Here is a 19,779-nt window from a genome sequence, read left to right as displayed (position 1 = left end):
ACCTCTTAAAACACAAAACCAAAAGAAAAAAAAAAAGCAAAACAAAACCAGAAACTGTAAGTGCTGAGCCACATGTTGTACAGGTTGGTGTCAAAATTTATAGGGCAATTCTGCTCCTCTGTGCATGCCTCAGTTATGCTGATCTGTAAGAGCACTCAAGTATCTAAGAAATTTGTGTGGGGAATAGCACTTCTTAGAATTGAGACTTACTGCTTACATCTTCAACCTAGAGACTTTTTGGGCTCTAATCTACAGAGTCCAAGTAGAAGGGAGGAAATTCCATTAACTGAGTTCCACATTGTTGATTCTTTATGATACTCTGCTGCTTGCTGAACAGGGTTTAGAGGGGATTCAATCATTGTGTGGGCAGTGGGACACAAATTCTTAAAATCTGTGATTTCTAGGCCTCCTACATGAGCAATGAGTGTATGTACGTGGTAGCACCATGATGAGGTTCTGGGTGGATGTTGGAATGCTAGTCAGAGAGTACACAAAAGGACTGTTAAACTTTAGGGTAGAATGTCTAGATAGCCAAAATATTTAGTGATCACTTTGCATGATGCTAGAAGTCATTATATTTCTCAGAAATTATGTATCTAGCATGCTCCTTGGGTCAGGAATATGTACCTGTGGCTATTAGATAACTTGGGCCTGAATTATATCCTATCCTTTGTGTATGACAATAATACTACAGACCCAACATGGTTTACTTTAGTGGTTTTAGTAACCTCTGGTGCATACAGTTGAGATGTGGTGAAGATGGTCTGCTCTTGGTCATGAAGTCATTCTTAATTGATTCTCCTTGTGAGCAATATACATGTAGGTATACACATCTATAAAATGGATGACCTGGGCTTGGGGTATTGCCTACTTATAGGATAGAGTATTTATCTATAACCAAGTTTTCCAAAGTACATTCCAGAAAACAGTGGTTTTATAGGATATTAACAGGTACTATGTGAAAACAGGTTTCTGTGCTTGAGTTAAATTTGGGAATCCTGAATTACCAAGCTCCTCAGGTTACTTTATTGCAATACTTGACAAGGTCTGTGATATGCTAACATGCACTGTAAATCTTCCTGATCAAGACCATAATATGCAAGTTTTCCTAACTTATTTAACCATAAAAATAATTTTTCATGTATCATGTCACAGAACTATTTTTCTCAGAACCCATACTGAGAAGCACTGGCCCAGATCAAGGCAGCAGACTTGTATAAGGGAAGGACTTATGCACATGGTCAGCACTTACAGGTATCAATCCAAGCAGAGGCAACTAACCCCAGGAACCAAGGCTATAATCCTAGGTGTTTAATGAAATCGATGCTAGAAATTTCTTTCTCTCTCTCTACCTAGCATACTATCTCTTTTTATAAAATTTAAGCCCTCATCTATACAGCATTCATGTCATCGCTAATTCTCTTAAAAAACAAGCATGCAAATAAACAAAATGGTATGTGAACATGTCTATTCCGTGTCATAGCTCTTCAACTGCCTGAAGTTCAAACCTTTTAGCATAATAACCAAGTACATTTTCAGTGTGGTTTCAGCTTGCCTTCCCCCTTTCTCCAGATCTGGCCATATTAAACTACTTGTGCTATTCCTCAAAACCTCAATGAATTTTTTAAATGTCTTTCTGCCTTTATTCAAACTGTGCCCTTTGCCTTGAATGTCCTTTCCCTCTACCTCATTAAACTTCTTCCCAGCTTCTTCATTTCCTATTTAGCCTTTAAAGTTAAGGTGTATTAGTTATCACGGTCTGTCTCCCCTTGTTTAACTTTCTGAAGGCAGGGATTGTATCTCATTCACCTATGTTCCCCCAAAATGCCTACCACAGAAGCTGACACATAGTTGGCACTCAGTTAATATGTGTTAAAGGGATAAATATATGAGTGAATGGATGGAAAGATGAAAGGGATAGCTAGTTGGCTGGTTGGAAAGATGAATGGATAGTTTGATGGATGAATAAATGTTGTGAAACTTTTCTGCTGAAGAACAAAGCCATGAAATGGTATTTCAGCATTGGAATCACTCTCTTGCATCCAGGGCATGTGATCCAGAAGTAACAATGGTGGGCTGCTCGTGAGCATGGGGAAAGATGAAAGAGCTGACGTCAACACTTCAACACTTCAACACTGGAAATGACAAGGATGTTCATAGTGTCCATGGCAACATCAGACCAGGCCATCCTCTCAACTAGAGAATCATGGAGGTTGTTAAAACCTACAGATCTGTTAACAGTTTTGAGTCTCAGATGTGGAGTTCAGCCTCCTAGTAAGAACGAGACTTCTCAAATATGCTAGAGTAACCTCTGAAGAAAATGCTGCACACCTCAGATTCTCACATGCTCTGGGGCTCCATGTTTCTTCTCCTCTTCTGGGGTTTGGCTGTTACCTGAAATTCCTAAAAGGCCTACCATTTTCCATGTTTCAGGAGAGGAGGGAGTAGGCAGGGGCCAAAGCCATTTATTAAAGGTTGAGAACTCAAAAGTTGCATAACACAGAAAGAAATAATGTTTAGGGAGGAATAGGAGAGAAAATGAGAAGGAAGGAAGGGTCAGGGAAGAATATGGCGGGTAAAGGTAATTCTTTCCTTCTTATTCCATCTTAGAAACTGGGAGTATATCCTTGAGAAGTGCAAAGAAAAGTAAGAAATGGCTGTATATTTATTCTAATTATGAACTGTGAAAAAGCAGCAGTTAATTCATCAGGGAGAAGGTGCTTCTTTGGACATTTATATTTTTAAAAAATTTCTTAAACAAAATGTAGGCAAGGAGGTTAGATTATTGAAGCAATTAGCAACGTGTGGTTTTTCAAAAGCAGCCAGAAATGAACCATGTTCAAAGAAAGGCCTATCCTTGTTGTAGATGGGCAGTTGAGAGCCTGAAGGTAGGCTTTAAGGAAACCACTCTGAGAATCCAACCACCTCCAGGATCCTTTCAGAAACACCAAGAGCTGCTAAGATAACAAGAATCAACAGGTAGATAGGCCTAGAAGCAAAAAGGAAAAGGGTATGTGTTTTAAGTATCTCTGAGCTGAGGAGATTCCATCACCAAACATAGAGGGAACACTAAAGAGAAAGCCAAATTAGAGACCTTGAGGCATCAAGACCAAGCAGCCATCAGCTGCAGAGTGCCAGCTTCTCTAAGATATAAAGACAGTCCTTCTGCCCTCTACTCCATCAATAACTTATCCATACAGTCTAGATACATGATAGATCTTATTTAGGTGTGACTTGAGGTAGCTAAAATTACTATGCAAGTCAATGCACTCAAGTCTAGACTAATCTATACCTCTGGAACAGTGAATAGACAATCCAAAAAAGGGCTGATACATCTACAATCCTTTCTCTGTGACTTTAGACATAGAATCACAAAATGGTAGTGCCTAAAAGGTCCTTGGTGAAGCCCACTACCTCGTTTTTATGATGAGAAAAATGAGCCTCAGATGGGAGAAGGGATTTGACCAAGCTACATTCTTAGTTGCCGTTTTGGAAGATATTATACAATTTTAAATTGAGTGATGGGAAAAATAAAACAAAATTATCCAAAATCTCCTTCAAGGTGATCAAAATGTTGATGCTAAACCCACATCTTGTGAAAAAGGATGTTTATTACCAATATATTCAGAAGGATCACTGTATTGATGCTTGCTTTCTTTTTTCCATTGTTTGAGTAAAGGTATAGTATACACTGAATTTGCAAGTTAACAATAAACTGGGAAGGGTTTGCAGCAGGGAAGCAAGGAATGTGAAGATAAGTTTAGCAAAATGGAAAGGTTTGTTTCTCAAACAATGGTGTCTAAGAGGGTAAACATTTGGGTTTTTACTGATGTGGTACTTGAACATAATATATGATTCCCTTAATTACTAGAATCAGCTTCCAAGTAGGATCTTGATGGTACTTTTGTTTTGAGATGATTTCTGGTGATGGTCTGCCTGTTGGAGCTATTACATATTATAGGGCATGCTAAGTAACTCAGGATTAAAGCCAACTGGGAAGTGCTGTGTAGAGCCTTACCAGCTAAATTACCAGTGACCTTACTATTATAATAAGTCCTCACATTTGTCTAGCACTTTGTCATTTACCAAGCATGTTCACATTCATCATGTCATCTGACCCTATCATAGCTCTGTAAGAATGGTATGTCTAAATTACAGATGAAGAAATTGAAGCTTAGAAGGGGCACAGTGAATAATGGAGCTGGGCCTTTAACCTAGGTCTGCCTGACTCCAAAGGCAAGATCATTTACAGGACATCAAGAATCCTTGTAGTTTTTGGACATTTCTGGAAGTTTGCCTGCCTGAAGTTCTATTGCCTAGCATGGTACCTTGTACATAGCAGACACTCAGTAAATGTAAAAAGGGAACTGGAACCAAAGCCAGCCACAGCACTTCTCAGCTTCTTTTCATTGTATTGACCAAGCCCATTCAAATTTGAACACTTTAATAAATCAATCTGAAAATTTACTTTACCACTCTCTTCAAGAAATTAATTTACAGATTTATGTCGGACTGCTATATGGAATAGTGAAATTGTTATACACAAACTTCTTTTCAAAAGAGATTCACTGTAATCATGTCACAGTCTGCTTTATAACAGAGGATGTTAGCTGATACATGAAACTAATTTTATGATTTGGGCCCAAATGTTATGAGGACTTTTGTTACCATTAAACTTTACCTGTGTCAAAGCAGCTTGCAATTCATATCAGCAGATGGAAAACTAAGCAAAAGTTTTCCATATCTAGGAGCCCCCATATCTTATACATAATTCACAGAGGGCTAAATAATTGAGAGTCGAAAGTATCAGAACCCTCACCATGGGGTGACCCCCCACCATGAATGTTGTGACAACATTCATATGGAGAACACTTCATCTTGTCAACCCCTTTGTCAACTTTCCTGGCTATCTTTCTGCCCTCTCCCTCCACACCCAGTCCTGTTTCTTCCTCCCCACTGTAGACCACAATTATAGGATTTTTCTGTAGTAAGCCAAGCAAAGAAGAACAAAGTTGACTTTTCTTATATTATTTGAATCTCATTTGATGTGGTTGCCTGGAAAACCACTCACAGAGCATCTGGCTGTGATGTCTAGGAGTACTAGACACTACTTGAGAGGCTGTCTCAAGCTGAATCTGCGTCAATTCATTTTTAGTACTTTGGTCTGTTTAAAGACTATCACTAGCCTGTGAGGAGGGGAGGACACAGTTACCCACATGAAGACCCACACATGGTTAGAAAACAACCATGTTGGTTTCTGTAAATATGCACATAGGCAGACAAGGTATTAAGCACCTTGCAGAAAGCCAATGATAAACAAGTACTCTAAATCAGCCTTGAGAAGGGGAGGTGAGAGGGCAGAATTATAGGAACTTGGGTTTTCCAGGCTGATAATAAGTAATCAGGTATGAGGCTACAGTTTCAGGTGTTCAGAAACAGGTTTGCCTTTCTTCAAATTTCCAAATCAAAGTAGACTAATAAGCTAGTTTTTCTCATGAAAGGTGCATGTTTTTGGAAGCAGCAGGCAGTAGAGAGGACCCTGCCACTGAGTAGATATAAACATGAAGAAATGAGGAATTTGAAGGGGGAAAATGTAAGTGTCAGCCAAACCTTTCTGTAATAGTGACAACAATTATGGTAGACATAGAATAAAGGACAGAGAGCATTACGATGGGGGATTACCCTTGAAAGAGCTGTATCTTTGTTCTGTCAAGTTACTCTGCTACTAAAAAAAATGCTTTTGGAAATGGTCAATAGATTTGCAAACAAAATGAAATGATTAAAAGGCCTGCTCATCCCTGGGAGATGTGGGATAGGAAATTGGCTCTGCTTGGCAGCCTAGTCATAGGCTCCAAAGAAAAGCAGCTTCTCATTCCAGGTGGCCAACTCCACAACACAGGCAGCAGCTAACTGAGGGATATTCCTGGGTTTTCAGGGCCAGCCTGTGCCTGGGTCATCCTGCACCTGTGACTGTTCTGGATTCCTTAGTTCTCTCATCCTAGCCACCATTTACCAACAGAAGGTCAGTACCATTATGTCCCCTGGGGAACCCTTCATAGTCAAGTCCACACTCACTCACCCTCTGATGGGTCCTGATCCCTGCTTCAACTCCTGCTCCTATGCTGAGCCCCACAGTGCGGTGTGGCATGGTTAAAGATAAAGAAAAGCACCAGCTGGCTGATGGCCACATAGGATATGAAGGGGTCAGCCTGTATCTAGAGCATGGCTGGCCTCCATGGAAGCATCAAAGAGGAAAATCTGGTTTAAAGAGAGAATAAGAGAATGAGGGAGGGAAAGGAAGAAGGAGAAAGAGGAAGAAAAATATTGTACCTCCCAGAGTCATCCCTGCTTCATAGCATTTCCGGAGGCGACAAGATGGACAATTTTTCCTTCGGAATTTATCGATGGTGCAATCATTTCTGCTGGCACACAGGTACTTCTGTTTTCCTGGGAGAACAAATATAAGAGTAGACAGTCCTGTTAATGTGTTGCCAGAGTCTCTTTGGAAAGTATTTCTAGGCAGAAAAGGTGTGACGATATACCCTGCCCAATGAGAGAAGTGGATAGAAAATGGTCCCATACAATTTGATCACAAAGACTCTAACTATTAAACCAGGATGGCTTAATTCAATGCTATATTGTTTGGTTTTCATAGGTGTTTTTCAAAGGGATGAACAATTCAGGTCCTGCTGATACTCCTTTATTAGGATTACGTACTGGCTTTTTAAATAAGATGCTCTTTACTAAAAGTCAATAATGTCCATGAGAAAATATGGTGGAAATTGTCACTCCTTTAGCATGGCATAGCAGAGACTTGGGGTCAGGCAATATTCCCTTCTCCTGACTTCTGTAATCATCATAGGATCATACTTGAGCTAATAACATGCTTATTTTTCATAATACAATTAAGCCTTCTATAAAAGAGAACTCCATGTGATTTTTAATTGTTTTTAAAATATTAGTGATCATACCCTCAATCCTTCAGGTTGTAAAAATCAAACAGATAAAGCCCACTCTTTGCAAAGTGAACACAGCAAATGAAAGGAAGTCCTCTGAAGATAGCAGAAGAAAAACAATCACTGTCATGCACATGTGAAGTTGTGAGAGATACACAGAAATATACACACACAAACACACCACACACATTCTCAGACTCAGAAATCCTTAGGATTATAGCTGTTCAAAGAAAAACATGGAGGTCCACTCAGAAACACATATTTCACTCAATACTTTGTCTCCTTGCTCCTCGCACAGGCCTGGCACACAGTAGGCCTTCAATAAACACTGACTGAATGAATACTCAAGTGGAACAGAGAGATCCAGAGGCACATAGGGTCACCAGCAGAAATAGACAGCGATACATACCCTGCTGCTCTGAAACATGCAGAACTTACACTTGTGGCCCTGCCCCCCAGACTGAGCCTGTGCATCCCTTCATCGCACCCCTTTCTTTCTCCAAGTCCTTGGTATTTTTACTCTCATTTACTTCTGTGCTTTACTTTATGGGATAGACTGAGATTTTAAGGAGGCTTCTTTTGGCAGAGTAAGAATGTTTGTGGTAGAGAAAAGGAATAAAAAATGAAGCACAATTGCTATTTGATATCGGGGAAAAAGCCCACAAATTTAGCTATAGCTCAGCTTTCCTCTCTCTTCACTCAGTCTAAAATTTACATTACAGTCACATCTATTGTAGTAGGTTATTTTTTGTAGGAGATTCATTGTAACCAGGTTAGCAAAATTTTCTTTTCCTTCCTCTCCCCTTTTCTTTTTCCTTCCCCCCCTCCCTCCCTCTTTCTCTTCCCTTTGTCAAAGGACTCTGAAATGCTGGGCTTGAAGGAACTATTAAAAATCACCCCAGGACAACACTTCCATTCCAAGGATGAGTTCTGGGGAGGTGACTTGCCTGAAGAACACTGAATTGGAGGCACCTTAAGGAAGAAAAACTACCATTTAATAGGCACTTACTATGAACAAAGCCTGTGTGAGGGGGTTTACATATGCTATTTAAATAAATCGCCTTGGCAATGCTTTGAGGTAGGTACTGTCATCACTTTCACTCAACAATGAAAAAACTAAGGCCTCTAGGCCAATACCCTTTCTACCATACTGCAGGATTTTACTTGTATAAATAGAACACATAATTTGCTAACAGCTTCTTTCTGCTGCAAACTGAGGACTGTAATATGTGCACAGAATGGATGGTGCTTTGATGATTGTCATATAGCCTTTAGGTGTCAACTCCTAGAAGGCAGGCCCTGTACCAAATTCCAGTGGGTTCATTTCCAGTGCTGTGGGTATTCTAGACCTGGGACACCCCCACAGTATCAGTGCTGCTGCAAACCTCAAGACTACAGGCAGACCTCAGACATATTGTGGGTGTGGTTCCAGACTACTGCAATAAAGTGAATATGCCAGTAAAGGGAGTCACATGAATTTTTGGTTTCCTAGTGCATATAAAGGTTACATTTACACTCTACTATATAATACCTATTTATGTATTATAAATAACATATAATAACATAAAGTAATAATAAATTAAAACCTAATATAAAACATAATAAAATAAAAATCCATCCCATTTGATTAGCTTACAAAAGTTAATAAGAATCTTGTACAAATTAAGTATAACAGGGATTACTATATACCGCATTATACAGCTGAAGAAAATGATGCTCATTAAAATGAAATTGACCTGCATGGCACCACACAGTTTATTTGTTCCATATCATAGTCCATAAGGCTATGAATCTTACATATTGGAAAGAATTTTAAACACTGGTCACACCACCCCTACTTCTCCATAAAAAGCTTGAATCCCCTCTATAGCATCCCTGCCCCACCTTTTCTTGAATTGCAGCCCACTTCATTTCTGGACTCTGTTATGATGCTCTTACTTCCAGGAAACTCAGTGTCTGTCTCCTTGTAGCTTTGACCCATTGGTAATAATACATAATAATTATATATTATTAAAAATAGATAATCTTTGATCTGTAAAGGACTTTAAAAGCCTTCTAATAAAATGTCCCAAAGTACTGCTTGACTCTTCAGTTATGAAAATGGCCTCAAGGTATTGAAATGACATGCCCCAAATCACAGGAAATTGGTAGAGCCAGCACAAGATCTAGTAAATGCATCCAAAGGAGACATGTTGTGGGTGGGTGTAGTCTCAAGACTGAGCACTCTGAGGATGTTAAGTATCTTTGTTTATTATCTAGTAAGTGTATGGCCTTCTCAGTTGACAAAAGAACTGTGTAAATGGGATCTGGGCCTGCTCCAAGATGGTCCTAGAAGGTCCTCTGTTCCCATGCTGTAGCCAAGGTGACTGAATAATTAACATAGAGAACACAAACTACAAACCATCTTCTTCTCCTCCTCAGATTCTACAAACATTACACCTGGCTCTTTGACACTGTTGACCTCCAACAGCAAAATTTTATCAACAACCTATAATCAGTCTCACAAAAAATGTCATTGTGAAAACTCTGGCAAAATATAAAAACCCCTCTCACATGCTGAAGGAGGTAAGTCCAAACTCTAGAACTACAAACAGATCGCACATTTAAATACTTGATAACTCTCTTATTAGAACAGCTCAAACACTTTATCCCTGTGAATGGTCACATAATGAACTGATATGAGGCCCTCTGCATGCCAGCTGGCTCTGAAATTCTTGACTGCCTGATAGTGTTCTGCATTTTTCTTCATGGGTCCTATTCTTCCATCATAAACCTTAAGTCTGATTCAAAGCTTCAGCAGAAACAAAGGTCACAGGACAGGCTTCAGATATTTTCTCCAGAGACTCCCCATTTCTATTGTTTTCTGTCAGCCCCTTTGGTGCTGCCATGCAGTATGAGCTGAGGTCAACGTCTGATTAGGTTTTTTTCAATTTGTTCATTGTGAAAAATCCTATTTGGAGCTGAGGAGGTAAAGTAGGGGAGTTACCCACCATCTGTGGCAACACATCATGCAAATGAGAAGAGGGTCAAGTCATCATCTTTATTATGAACCTATAGAGAAGACTGAAGAAGCAGGACTTCTCATGCTTCATAAAGAGAGTGTTAGTGTAAGGCCTATATAAACAAAACTAAAAACAAAACAAAACAAAACACCTTTATTGAGGTATGTAAAAAAAGATCGGAATTAAATGGAAAGATGTACAGTGTTGGGCTTCCCTGGTGGCGCAGTGGTTGAGAGTCCGCCTGCTGATGCAGGGGACGTGGGTTCGTGCCCTGGTCTGGGAAGATCCCACATGCCGCGGAGTGGCTGGGCCTGTGAGCCATGGCCACTGAGCCTGTGCGTCCGGAGCCTGTGCTCGGCAGTGGGAGAGGCCACAGCAGTGAGAGGCCTGCGCACTGCAAAAAAAAAAAAAAAAAAAAAAAAGATGTACAGTGTTTCTGGATGGGAAGATGCAATACTGCAAGGATGCCAGTATTTTCCCCAGTCAAATCTATAAATTTAAACCAATCCAAACAAAATTTTGGCAACATTATCCCAAAGTTTATCTAAAGGAATAAAATGTGTGATATTGCCAAGATATTTTTGAAAAAGAAGAGTAATGAGACTTTTCCTACTAGACATTTAAAGTATTATAATGCCATAATAATTACAACAGGTTGGTATTGACTCAGCATAGACCTATCAGTGCAAGAGACCAGAAAAGCCAAAAACAGACTCTGCACATGTAATATGTCATTCTAAATCAGTAAAGAAAGGATGATTTATTCATTAAATGGTGTCAGAACAACTCGTTATTCATTTGGAAAAGATAATAAAGTTAAATTACTAGTTGAAACCAAAATAAATTCCAGATGGATTAAATATGTCAATAAAAAAAACAAAAAGGAATTATTGAAATATTGTTAGATATTGAAATATTGTAAGTGAACATTTTTTAATTTTTGAAGGTCCAAAAGGGATTTTTAAAACATGACAATAAAGAATACATAAGCAAAAATTCTGACACTTGACTAGAAAAAATTTAAACTTTCTTATGTGAAACAAACATAATAATAGAATTTAAAGACAATCATGAACTAAAAAATACATATCAATATCAAGTATGTAAAAGCCGTGGTCAATTTCCTTGACATATAACAATGAACAATACAACAGAAAGATGGGCAACAGACATGAACAGGCAATTAAAAGAAGAACCACAAAAGATCAGTAAGCATATGAAATTTGTGCAATTTCAATTGTATTAATAATTATAGAAATACAATTTAAATAAGATATGATTTTCACAAGGAAGACTAGTAAAAATTTAATACTAATTACTGGTGAAAAGGTATTGTTAGTGGGTGTGTAAACTTTTTAGAGAGCAATTTTGCCATATATCTAAAAAAATTAAATTCACATAAACTTCAACCAGTAATTCCACTTTTGGAATGTTTTATAAGAAGATAATAAGTTAAGCACAAGAAAGTAGTTCAGTGTAGCATTATTTAAACAGGGAATGCAGTCAGCCCTTCATAGTCATGTGTTTCATATCCGTGGATTCAACCAACCATGGATCGAAATTTCAACTGTATTCATTCTATTATGCCAGTTTATTTTTATTATTTATTTATTTGTTATTCATAGTTTTTTTCTCTTTTTCATTGCACTATAGTGACATACAGAATTATATTAGTTTCAGTTGTACAACATAGCGATTTGACGTTTATATACTTTAGGATTTTATCAGCATGATAAGCCTAGTAACCTAGTAAATCATACAAAGTTATTACAATATTATTGATTATATTCTCTATGCTGTACATCACAGCCCTGTGACTTATTTTATAATTGGAAGCTTTTATCTCTTAATTCCCTTCACCTATTTCTCCTAACCCCTCACCCTCCTCCCCTCTGGTGACTACCAGTTTGCTCTCTGAATTTATGAGTCTGTTTTGTTTTTTCATTTGTTTTTTAAAATCCACATATAAGTGAAATCATATGGTATTTATCTTTCTCTGTCTCTTATTTCACTTAGTATAATACCCACTGTATATATACACCACATCTTCTTTATCCATTCTTCTATTGATGGACACTTAGGTTGCTTCCATATCTTGGCTATTGTAAATGATGCTGCAATGAACATAGGGATACATATAATCTTTTTGAATTAATGTTTTCATTTTCTTCAGATAAATGCCCAGAAGTGGAACTGCTGGATCGTATAGTAGTTCTATTTTTAATTTTTTGAGGACCATCCATACTGTTTTCCATAATGGCTGCACCAATTTACAATTCCACCAATAGTGCATGAGGGTTCCCTTTTCTCCACATCCTCTCCAACACTTGTTTTTTGTTTTTACTTTAATAGATCTTTATTGGAGTATAATTGCTTCACAATACTGTGTTAGTTTCTGTTGTACAACAAAGTGATTCAGGCATATGCATACATATATCCCCATAAGCACTCCCTCTTGATCTTCCCTCTCACCCTCCCTATCCTGCCCCTCTAGGTGGTCACAAAGCACAGAGCTGATCTCCCTGTGTTATGCTGCTGCTTCCCACTAGCTATTGTACATTTGGTAGTGTATATATGTCAATGCTACTCTCAGTTTGCGCCAGCTTTCCCCTCCCCTCGGTGTCCTCAAGTCCATTCTCTATGTCTATGTCTTTATTCCTGTGCTGACATTAGGTTCATCAGTACCGTTTTTTTTTTTTTTTTTACCTTCCATATATATGTGTTAGCATATGGTATTTGTTTTTCTCTTTCTGACTTACTTCACTCTGTATGACACTCTAGGTCCATCCACCTGACTACAAATAACTCAATTTCATTTCTTTTTATGGCTGAGTAATAGTCCATTGTTGTCTTTTTGATGACAGTCATTCTAACAGGTGTGAGGTGATATCTCACTGTGGTTTTGATTTGCATTTCTCTGATAATTAGTGATCTGCATTTCTCTGATAATTAGTGACGTTGAGCATCTTTTCATGTGCCTGTTGGCCATCTGTATGTGTTCTTTGGAAAAATGTCTATTCAGGTCCTCTGCTCATTGTTTGGGTTGTTCGGGTTTTTTTTTTTTTTTCTGTGATGTTGGGTTGTGTGAGTTCTTTATATATTTTGGACATCAACCCCTTATCTGACATATCATTTGCAAATATCTTCTCCCATTCAGTAGGTTGTCTTTTTGTTTTGTCGATGGTTTCCTTCACTATGCATAAGTATTTTAGTTTGATGTAGTCCCATTTGTTTATTTTTGCTTTTGTTGCTTTTGCCTGAGGAGACAGATCCAAAAAAGGATTGCTAGGACTGATATCAAAGAGTGTACTGCCTTTGTTTTCTTCTAAGAGTTTTACAGTTTCAGGTGGACTACGCCATTTTATATAAGGGACTTGAGCATCCACATATTTTGGCATCAACCAGGGCTTCTGGAACCAATCCCCAGCAGACACCAAGGGACGACTGCATTGGAAAAATTTAAATGTCCAACATTAAGAGAATGATTAAATTATTCTATATTCATGCAAAGGAGCACTGCAGTCAGTGTCTTATTTTTTAACTTGGAAGGATATTCACAATATACTATTTTATTCAAAAAACAACAATGGTGTTATCAAACAACATATGTTATTGAATCCCACTTTTAAAACTTAAGGCTTTAGAGAACATCCATTCAAGTTATTTTATTCTTTTGTGGTGAACCTTTTTAATAAATGAAACATTACATAAAGGCCCCATATAACGTAACAGATAAAAATTAAACTTAATGTGCCTGAAGCAGGCATAGGAAACTTAGAACTTCTGCTAGACCTCTCCTTTTCTCCCCTTCTCTGCAGCTTTATCATTGTGGTACACCTTAGAAAAGCTCTATAGGACTCCCCAGGGCTTTGTGGAAAAGTTTAGAGACCTACATGACTTAGTTCAACCCTCAGTATCTCCTATTTCACAGACTAAGAAACTTAGACTCAGAGAATGGAAAAAGCTTGCTTAAGGTCATACTATGAGTCAATGTCAAAGTAGCAACAAGAATCCATGTCTCCCTATCCCCAGTCTAGCAGTTCAGTGCTATTCTCATATAAGATAATAGATGTAAAAATAACATAAAGCATAAAGCATTATACAGATCTTATATATTATTATTATTTAAATAATAAACTCCTTGAATATCAGAAGAGGCAAGGACCTTTGCAGAGATCATCTAGTCCAACACTCTTATTTTACAGGTGAGGAAATTGAGATCCAGAAAGCAGAGTGGACTTGACCAAGGTTAAACAATGCATCAATGACAGTGATGGAACTAAAACTCAGCTTTCCTGCCCACAATGTTCTTTGCACATTTGCTTTATTACTTCAAAATCATTTTCATATTCATTATCTTGCTGAGCCTTTCTTCAAAGTAGGGAGGGTACAGAACGTTACCCTCAATTTATGAGGAAACATGAGATACAGAGTGCCTATTGAGACCAAAGAATATAGCCCAGTTTCAATCCAGGCTACCATATGCTTTCTACTGAACCACTATAAAACCAAGCAAATATTTTATTGAATATTTGCCTCTCTCCTGACTTATTTGCCCTGTAGTTTCTACATATATCCATTGCCTCTTCCTAGTGTCAAGGAAGAGTAATCCTTGACTTTCCTAGAGAAAGCAATGGAGAGAGGAGGTAACCCACTGTGCTTTGGGTACTATTCCAGGTGCCTTTAAAGATGCTGACTCACTTAATTCTTGTCAAAATTCTTCCAGGTAGCTACTATTCTTAATTTAGGGTTGAGGAAAATAAGGCTCAGAGATGCTGAATGACTCACCTACAGTTACCAGCTAATAAGTGGCAGAAGCAGAATCAGAAGCCAGGTCTGTGTGACCTGTGATATAGATGCTTGTCTTTATCAATGTGATATCTTTTCTCATATGGACCCTGACACTATATTTCAAAGAAAGAAGTAGCACAGAATAGTAAAAGATCATAGAGCAGGAAGGAGGAAGACCTGAGGACCAGCCCTGTGGTCTTACTGAATCACTATGTGACCCATATTTCTACTTCTCTTTTTCTTTCTTTCTTTCTTTTTTCTTTTTCTTTTTCTGGCTGTGTTGGGTCATAGCTATGGCACGTGGGATCTTTTGTCACAGTGTGGGCTCTTTGTTGTGTCGCACGGGCTTCTCTCTACTTGTGGTGTGCGGGTTTTCTCTCTCTAGTTGTGGTGCATGGGCTCTGTAGTTGTGGTGTGTGGGCTCTGTACTTTGTGGCAGGTGGGCTCTCTCATTGAGGCATGTGAGCTCAGTAGTTGTGGCACGTGGGCTTAGTTGTCCTGTGGCATGTGGGATCTTAGTTCCCTGTCCCGGGATCAAACCCATGTCCCCTGCATTGGAAGGCGGATTCTTTACCACTAGACCACCAGGGAAGTTCCTCTACTTCTCTCTTCATCTTTTCCCCCTGATCTATAACTAGATGGGAATATGTTAGGCATTAAGAGAATAGTAGCAGACTAAGGAAGGTAGGTTCAGAAGTCTTCTATTCACATTAGTATTTGTGATGGGAGTCTCAGAGTCCCTGAGTGTGACTCTAGGAGGGCTGAAGCCAGTCTGCATACCTATCTTGTTTTTCCAATCTCAAATCTCTTGACTTTAAGGGCTTTCTCTGAAAAACAAAGACAGTACCCTACAGAAAGAAGTAGCTAAGTGCCTCTTCCCTGAGTGACCTACATATACTGGAAGGAGACCAAGGCCTGTTTAGGGCCATGTATCCTGTGGACATTACTTTCTCTGGGGCTGAGGCAGCCTAGAACCTCTGGCCTAATCACCCAAGGTCTCTCTTCTATGAAAAGCAATCCCAAGCATTATTGATTCCTAGTACTGTTTTTTCTCCTAGAATACTGCTCTTTGGCCTGTGGAACAGGCTAGAAAACTCTAAACAACACAGTCTATGCCCTGCCACAGGGCAAGTCGTTTGTGAGAAGAACTTATAAGGTAGCTGACTCCTTGTGATTCTAGGGCTGCAACCATTCCCCCACCTGTCCCACCCACCCAGAAACACAGATGGCCGTTAACCCAGTACCATGATGGGCCCTCAGCCAGGCCCCTCAGCTAATGCTCAACAGGAATGCTCTTGGGAGTGGTTATAAACCCATGATCATTTTTGATTCTTTTGATGTTATAGTTAGCTCTACTGAGGGGAACAGGAATCAAGCCCACACTCCTTTTCTTGGCTTTCTGTACTTTCCACAGTCTGGCCCAAGCTCCACAAAATAGAAATGTAAAGAGTACTAGACTGGCAGTCAGAAAGAACAGCAGGTGTCAAATCCCAGCTCCAAATGGCCTCAGGCAAGGCCTTGAACCTTGAACCTTGATTACTCATCTAAAAAATGAGGATATAAATAATGGCATTACTCCATCCTAGAGTTATACAAAACAAATAATATAGAATGCATGTGCAAGTGATTTGTAAAAGGGAAAATATCAGTACATTAGATGAGTTATGTATAATGTTACTGAGTCTATCTTGTCTTCTATTCCCCTCCAAGAGCAACCTTCTTATGACTATGCTACTCTCTTCATTGGCCCCTGCCCTGGCCACAAACATTTCATCCTCTGCCTCCTGCCCCCAGTACACACACAAATACACTTCTCTGTTAAAGAAAACCCTGCAGTGTTCAGTTCCAGACCACGTTCCCTAGCTACTGCAATTCATATAGACCTCCTGCTTCAAGAGGACAGCAAGTAGAAGGTGAGGCTGACAAGTTTGATGGTGGCTAGGTCACGAATAGCCTTGAATGCAATGCTATGCAGTTTAAACCTTAACACAATGAAATATTTGAATACATCATTGAATTCAACCATAGAAGATGTTTAATAACTATCATCTGATGGTTAAAGGACAATCTTTGAGTGTATACTTACTATGTTCCAAGCACTATTCTAGGCAACCAGGGAAACAACAGTGAATAATACAATCAAAGTCCTTGCCCTCAAGTTGGGTGATCTTGGTGGAAACAGACAAGTAATAAATGAGTGATAAATAATAATTTAGATATTTTCAGATGGTGATACATATAATGAAAGAAATAATACAGAGTGCTGTGATAGAATAGGAGAGTAAATTTAGGTAGAGTGGGGAAAGATTATCTGAGGATGAGGTTTTGAGCTGAAACTTGAATAATAGCACCAGACATGCAAAGAGTCAGGGGGGAAAATTCTCAAGAGAAGTAATAGCAAATACAAAGCCTTAAAGTCATGAATGTGTTTGGTGTGTTGTTGGAACAGCAAGATGGTCAGTGTGACTGGCATATGATAAGGGAGGGGAGGTGGTAGGAAGAGTTGATTCGATGGCAGAACCAGGTAGTGCAGTGCAGTAATTCTCAACCTTGGCTGCAAGTCAGAATCATCTGGGAAGCTTTTACAAAATACTTATGCCTGGTTTCACTCTCAGTAGTTTTTATTCAATTGACTGGGGGTAAGGGTGGGCACTATGACTTTTTTTAACACTCCCCTATTGTTTCTAATGTGCAGCTAGGGGAGAGAACTGCTGATGTTGGACCTTGCCCATGAGTTGACTGCTTATGTAGTTCTGCAGCTGACATCAGGTTAATAACAGGATGAATGTTTGACATTGAAATAGCACTTGAGAATTTACAAAACTCCTTGTTTTTTTTGCTTCTCGAGAGACTAGTGAGGTTCAGTCCACTCAGATGAATAGTGTCGGGAGCACCAAACAGATAATGTTCTTCAGATGGGATTTGGAAAGACCATCTTGGAGAAGTACAGGCTCCAACCTCACCAAGGAAAACACTATGAAGAATAGGGAGCTCACTTCTGCCAAGGTCATCTGACATTTGGTCAGACCCAAATTGTATGTTCTCCAGCTGTCTACCCTTAGGTTCTGTGCAGTGTTGTGCTGGAGTTGGTTTGTAGTGATTCATAAATACCAATTCTGAGCATCTTCATAATTTCACATTCAGTGCTGTCATACTGGTAGCTTGAAATTGGTCCTGATAAGAGTATCTACATCATGGAAATTAGTGAACAGTACAAATATCAAGACTTCCTGCTGACCCCTGCCCCCTCGCAGACAGAAACCCAGTTTATTGGCACGACACCAGTCCTGCCCTTGTGGTAGCTTTACTTCCTTCTAGTTGAGTCTGACCCCCTTGTTCTTTTCTCCACACACTTTCACCTGATCACACCTCTGGGGTTTGGTAATATGATTAGAAGCACAGTTTATGTAGCCTCAGTTGCATTTTAGAAACATATTGCCATCTTCACATGCTTTACCCAATAGATGTGTTCCTGAACAGTAGTGTATAAGTCACATTTCTTTAAACTGAATTCTCATTTGAGTGTACAGTGGGGATTGATCATTTAAAGAAACACTGTATTGAACAGTTCTGTAAGGTCAAGACAATCATTCTTTTGTAAAATTAACAGTAACTATTTCATTTATAAATTTTGTCAAATACAAATTTTGCATAGTCTTACAACCTTTGTGGAGGACAATTTGGCAAAAGCTTTCAAAATTGAAATGTACATATGCTTTGACCCAGCACATGTTTGCACATGTGTGGCATGACACATATACAAGAACATTCTCTGCAACTTTGTTTATAATAGCAGAAGACTGGAAACAACATAAATGCTCATCAATAGATGGAGTCATACAATTCAGCCATTTAAAAATGAAGCAGTTCTGTATAAACTGAGTGGAACAATCTCTAAGATATATAGTAAAGTGGGGAAAAATATGCAAAACAGCACAGAACACCAATTGTCTGGGGAAAACTTTATGTATTTTCTATATGTGTCTATTAATGAATATACTATGTATACAAGGGCACACAAGAAACTAATAAATATTGGTTGCCTCTGAAGAAGAGAACTGCATGCCTGAAGGATGGGGGGCTGGAATTATTTTTCACTCTTTAACCTTTTGTGATTTAAAAATTTTGTACCATGTGCATGTATTGTCTGCTTTAAACATAGATTTAAAATAGTCACAGCTCTGTTAGGCTTCCCTGTTTCCTTGAGACAAATCATTTACACTTTCTAGGCTTCAGCATCCCTATTTATACAACAAGGGGGTTAAACTCCATACTTCAGAGAGGAAACCAAAACGGGGTGTCCCCAAGCACATCCTAGTCCCCAATTTATTGAGTCACCATTCACAACAGGTGTGTTTCCTGTTCACCATACTGTGCAATTAAGGAAGCTGCTTTTCTAATATGGCCAGAGAAGGTACTTCTGTTATTGACAAAAAAAAGTTAGTTAACAAATACCTACTGAAAACCCAATGGTCCAGGGCTTCCCTGGTGGCGCAGTGGTTGAGAGTCTGCCTGCCGATGCAGGGGACACGGGTTCGTGCCCTGGTTCGGGAGAATCCCACATGCCGCGGAGCGGCTGGGCCCGTGAGCCACGGCCGCTGAGCCTGCGCGTCCGGAGCCTGTACTCCGCAGTGGGAGAGGCCACAACGGTGAGAGGCCCGCATACCGCACAAAAAAAACACAACAAAAAACAAACAAAAAAACCCCAATGGTCCAGCCCTGTGCTGAAGTCTGTAGAGGAGAAAGAGAAATTATAGCTCTTGCCCTTTAGGAGTTGGCATCTAGTGGGAGATGAAATAGCAATAAGACAAAAGAGGATGAGAGAGTTATGGAATGAGGCAAGGAGGTGTAGGTCATGGCTTGACTACAGTGGCTCACTGTGAGGACATTTCTTTCTGTTGAGAAAATGATGGGGGAGCATGAGGAGGAGAATTCAGTAATCTCTCAATAAATTAATATTCATTCCAGAGACTAAAAGACTATAACATAGACTGTGAAATTTCTATTACTTGTTCTTAGCTATTTGTTAA

General features: G+C 39.1%; 1 protein-coding gene across 2 annotated transcripts in view; it reads right to left on the bottom strand.

Annotated features, from left to right (window-relative positions):
• The window catches only part of AR (androgen receptor), a 163,642-nt gene that overhangs the window by 25,141 nt on the left and 118,722 nt on the right, over nt 1-19,779 (bottom strand). The window contains exons 3-4 of one of the 2 annotated variants that reach the window (XM_030850107.1): nt 6,331-6,447; nt 2,896-2,957 (exon numbers count right to left, since the gene is read on the bottom strand). In XM_030850107.1, the coding sequence (XP_030705967.1) occupies nt 2,896-2,957; nt 6,331-6,447 (179 nt within the window). Of the gene's footprint in view, nt 1-2,895; nt 2,958-6,330; nt 6,448-19,779 lie in introns of those variants that run through there. The other variant, XM_030850106.2, reaches the window with a different exon arrangement.

Source organism: Globicephala melas, chromosome X, assembly GCF_963455315.2.
Source record: "Globicephala melas chromosome X, mGloMel1.2, whole genome shotgun sequence".
Taxonomy (NCBI): domain Eukaryota; kingdom Metazoa; phylum Chordata; class Mammalia; order Artiodactyla; family Delphinidae; genus Globicephala; species Globicephala melas.
The sequence above is the reverse complement of the archived record's forward strand: the minus strand, read 5'-3'. Positions and strand labels throughout refer to the sequence as shown.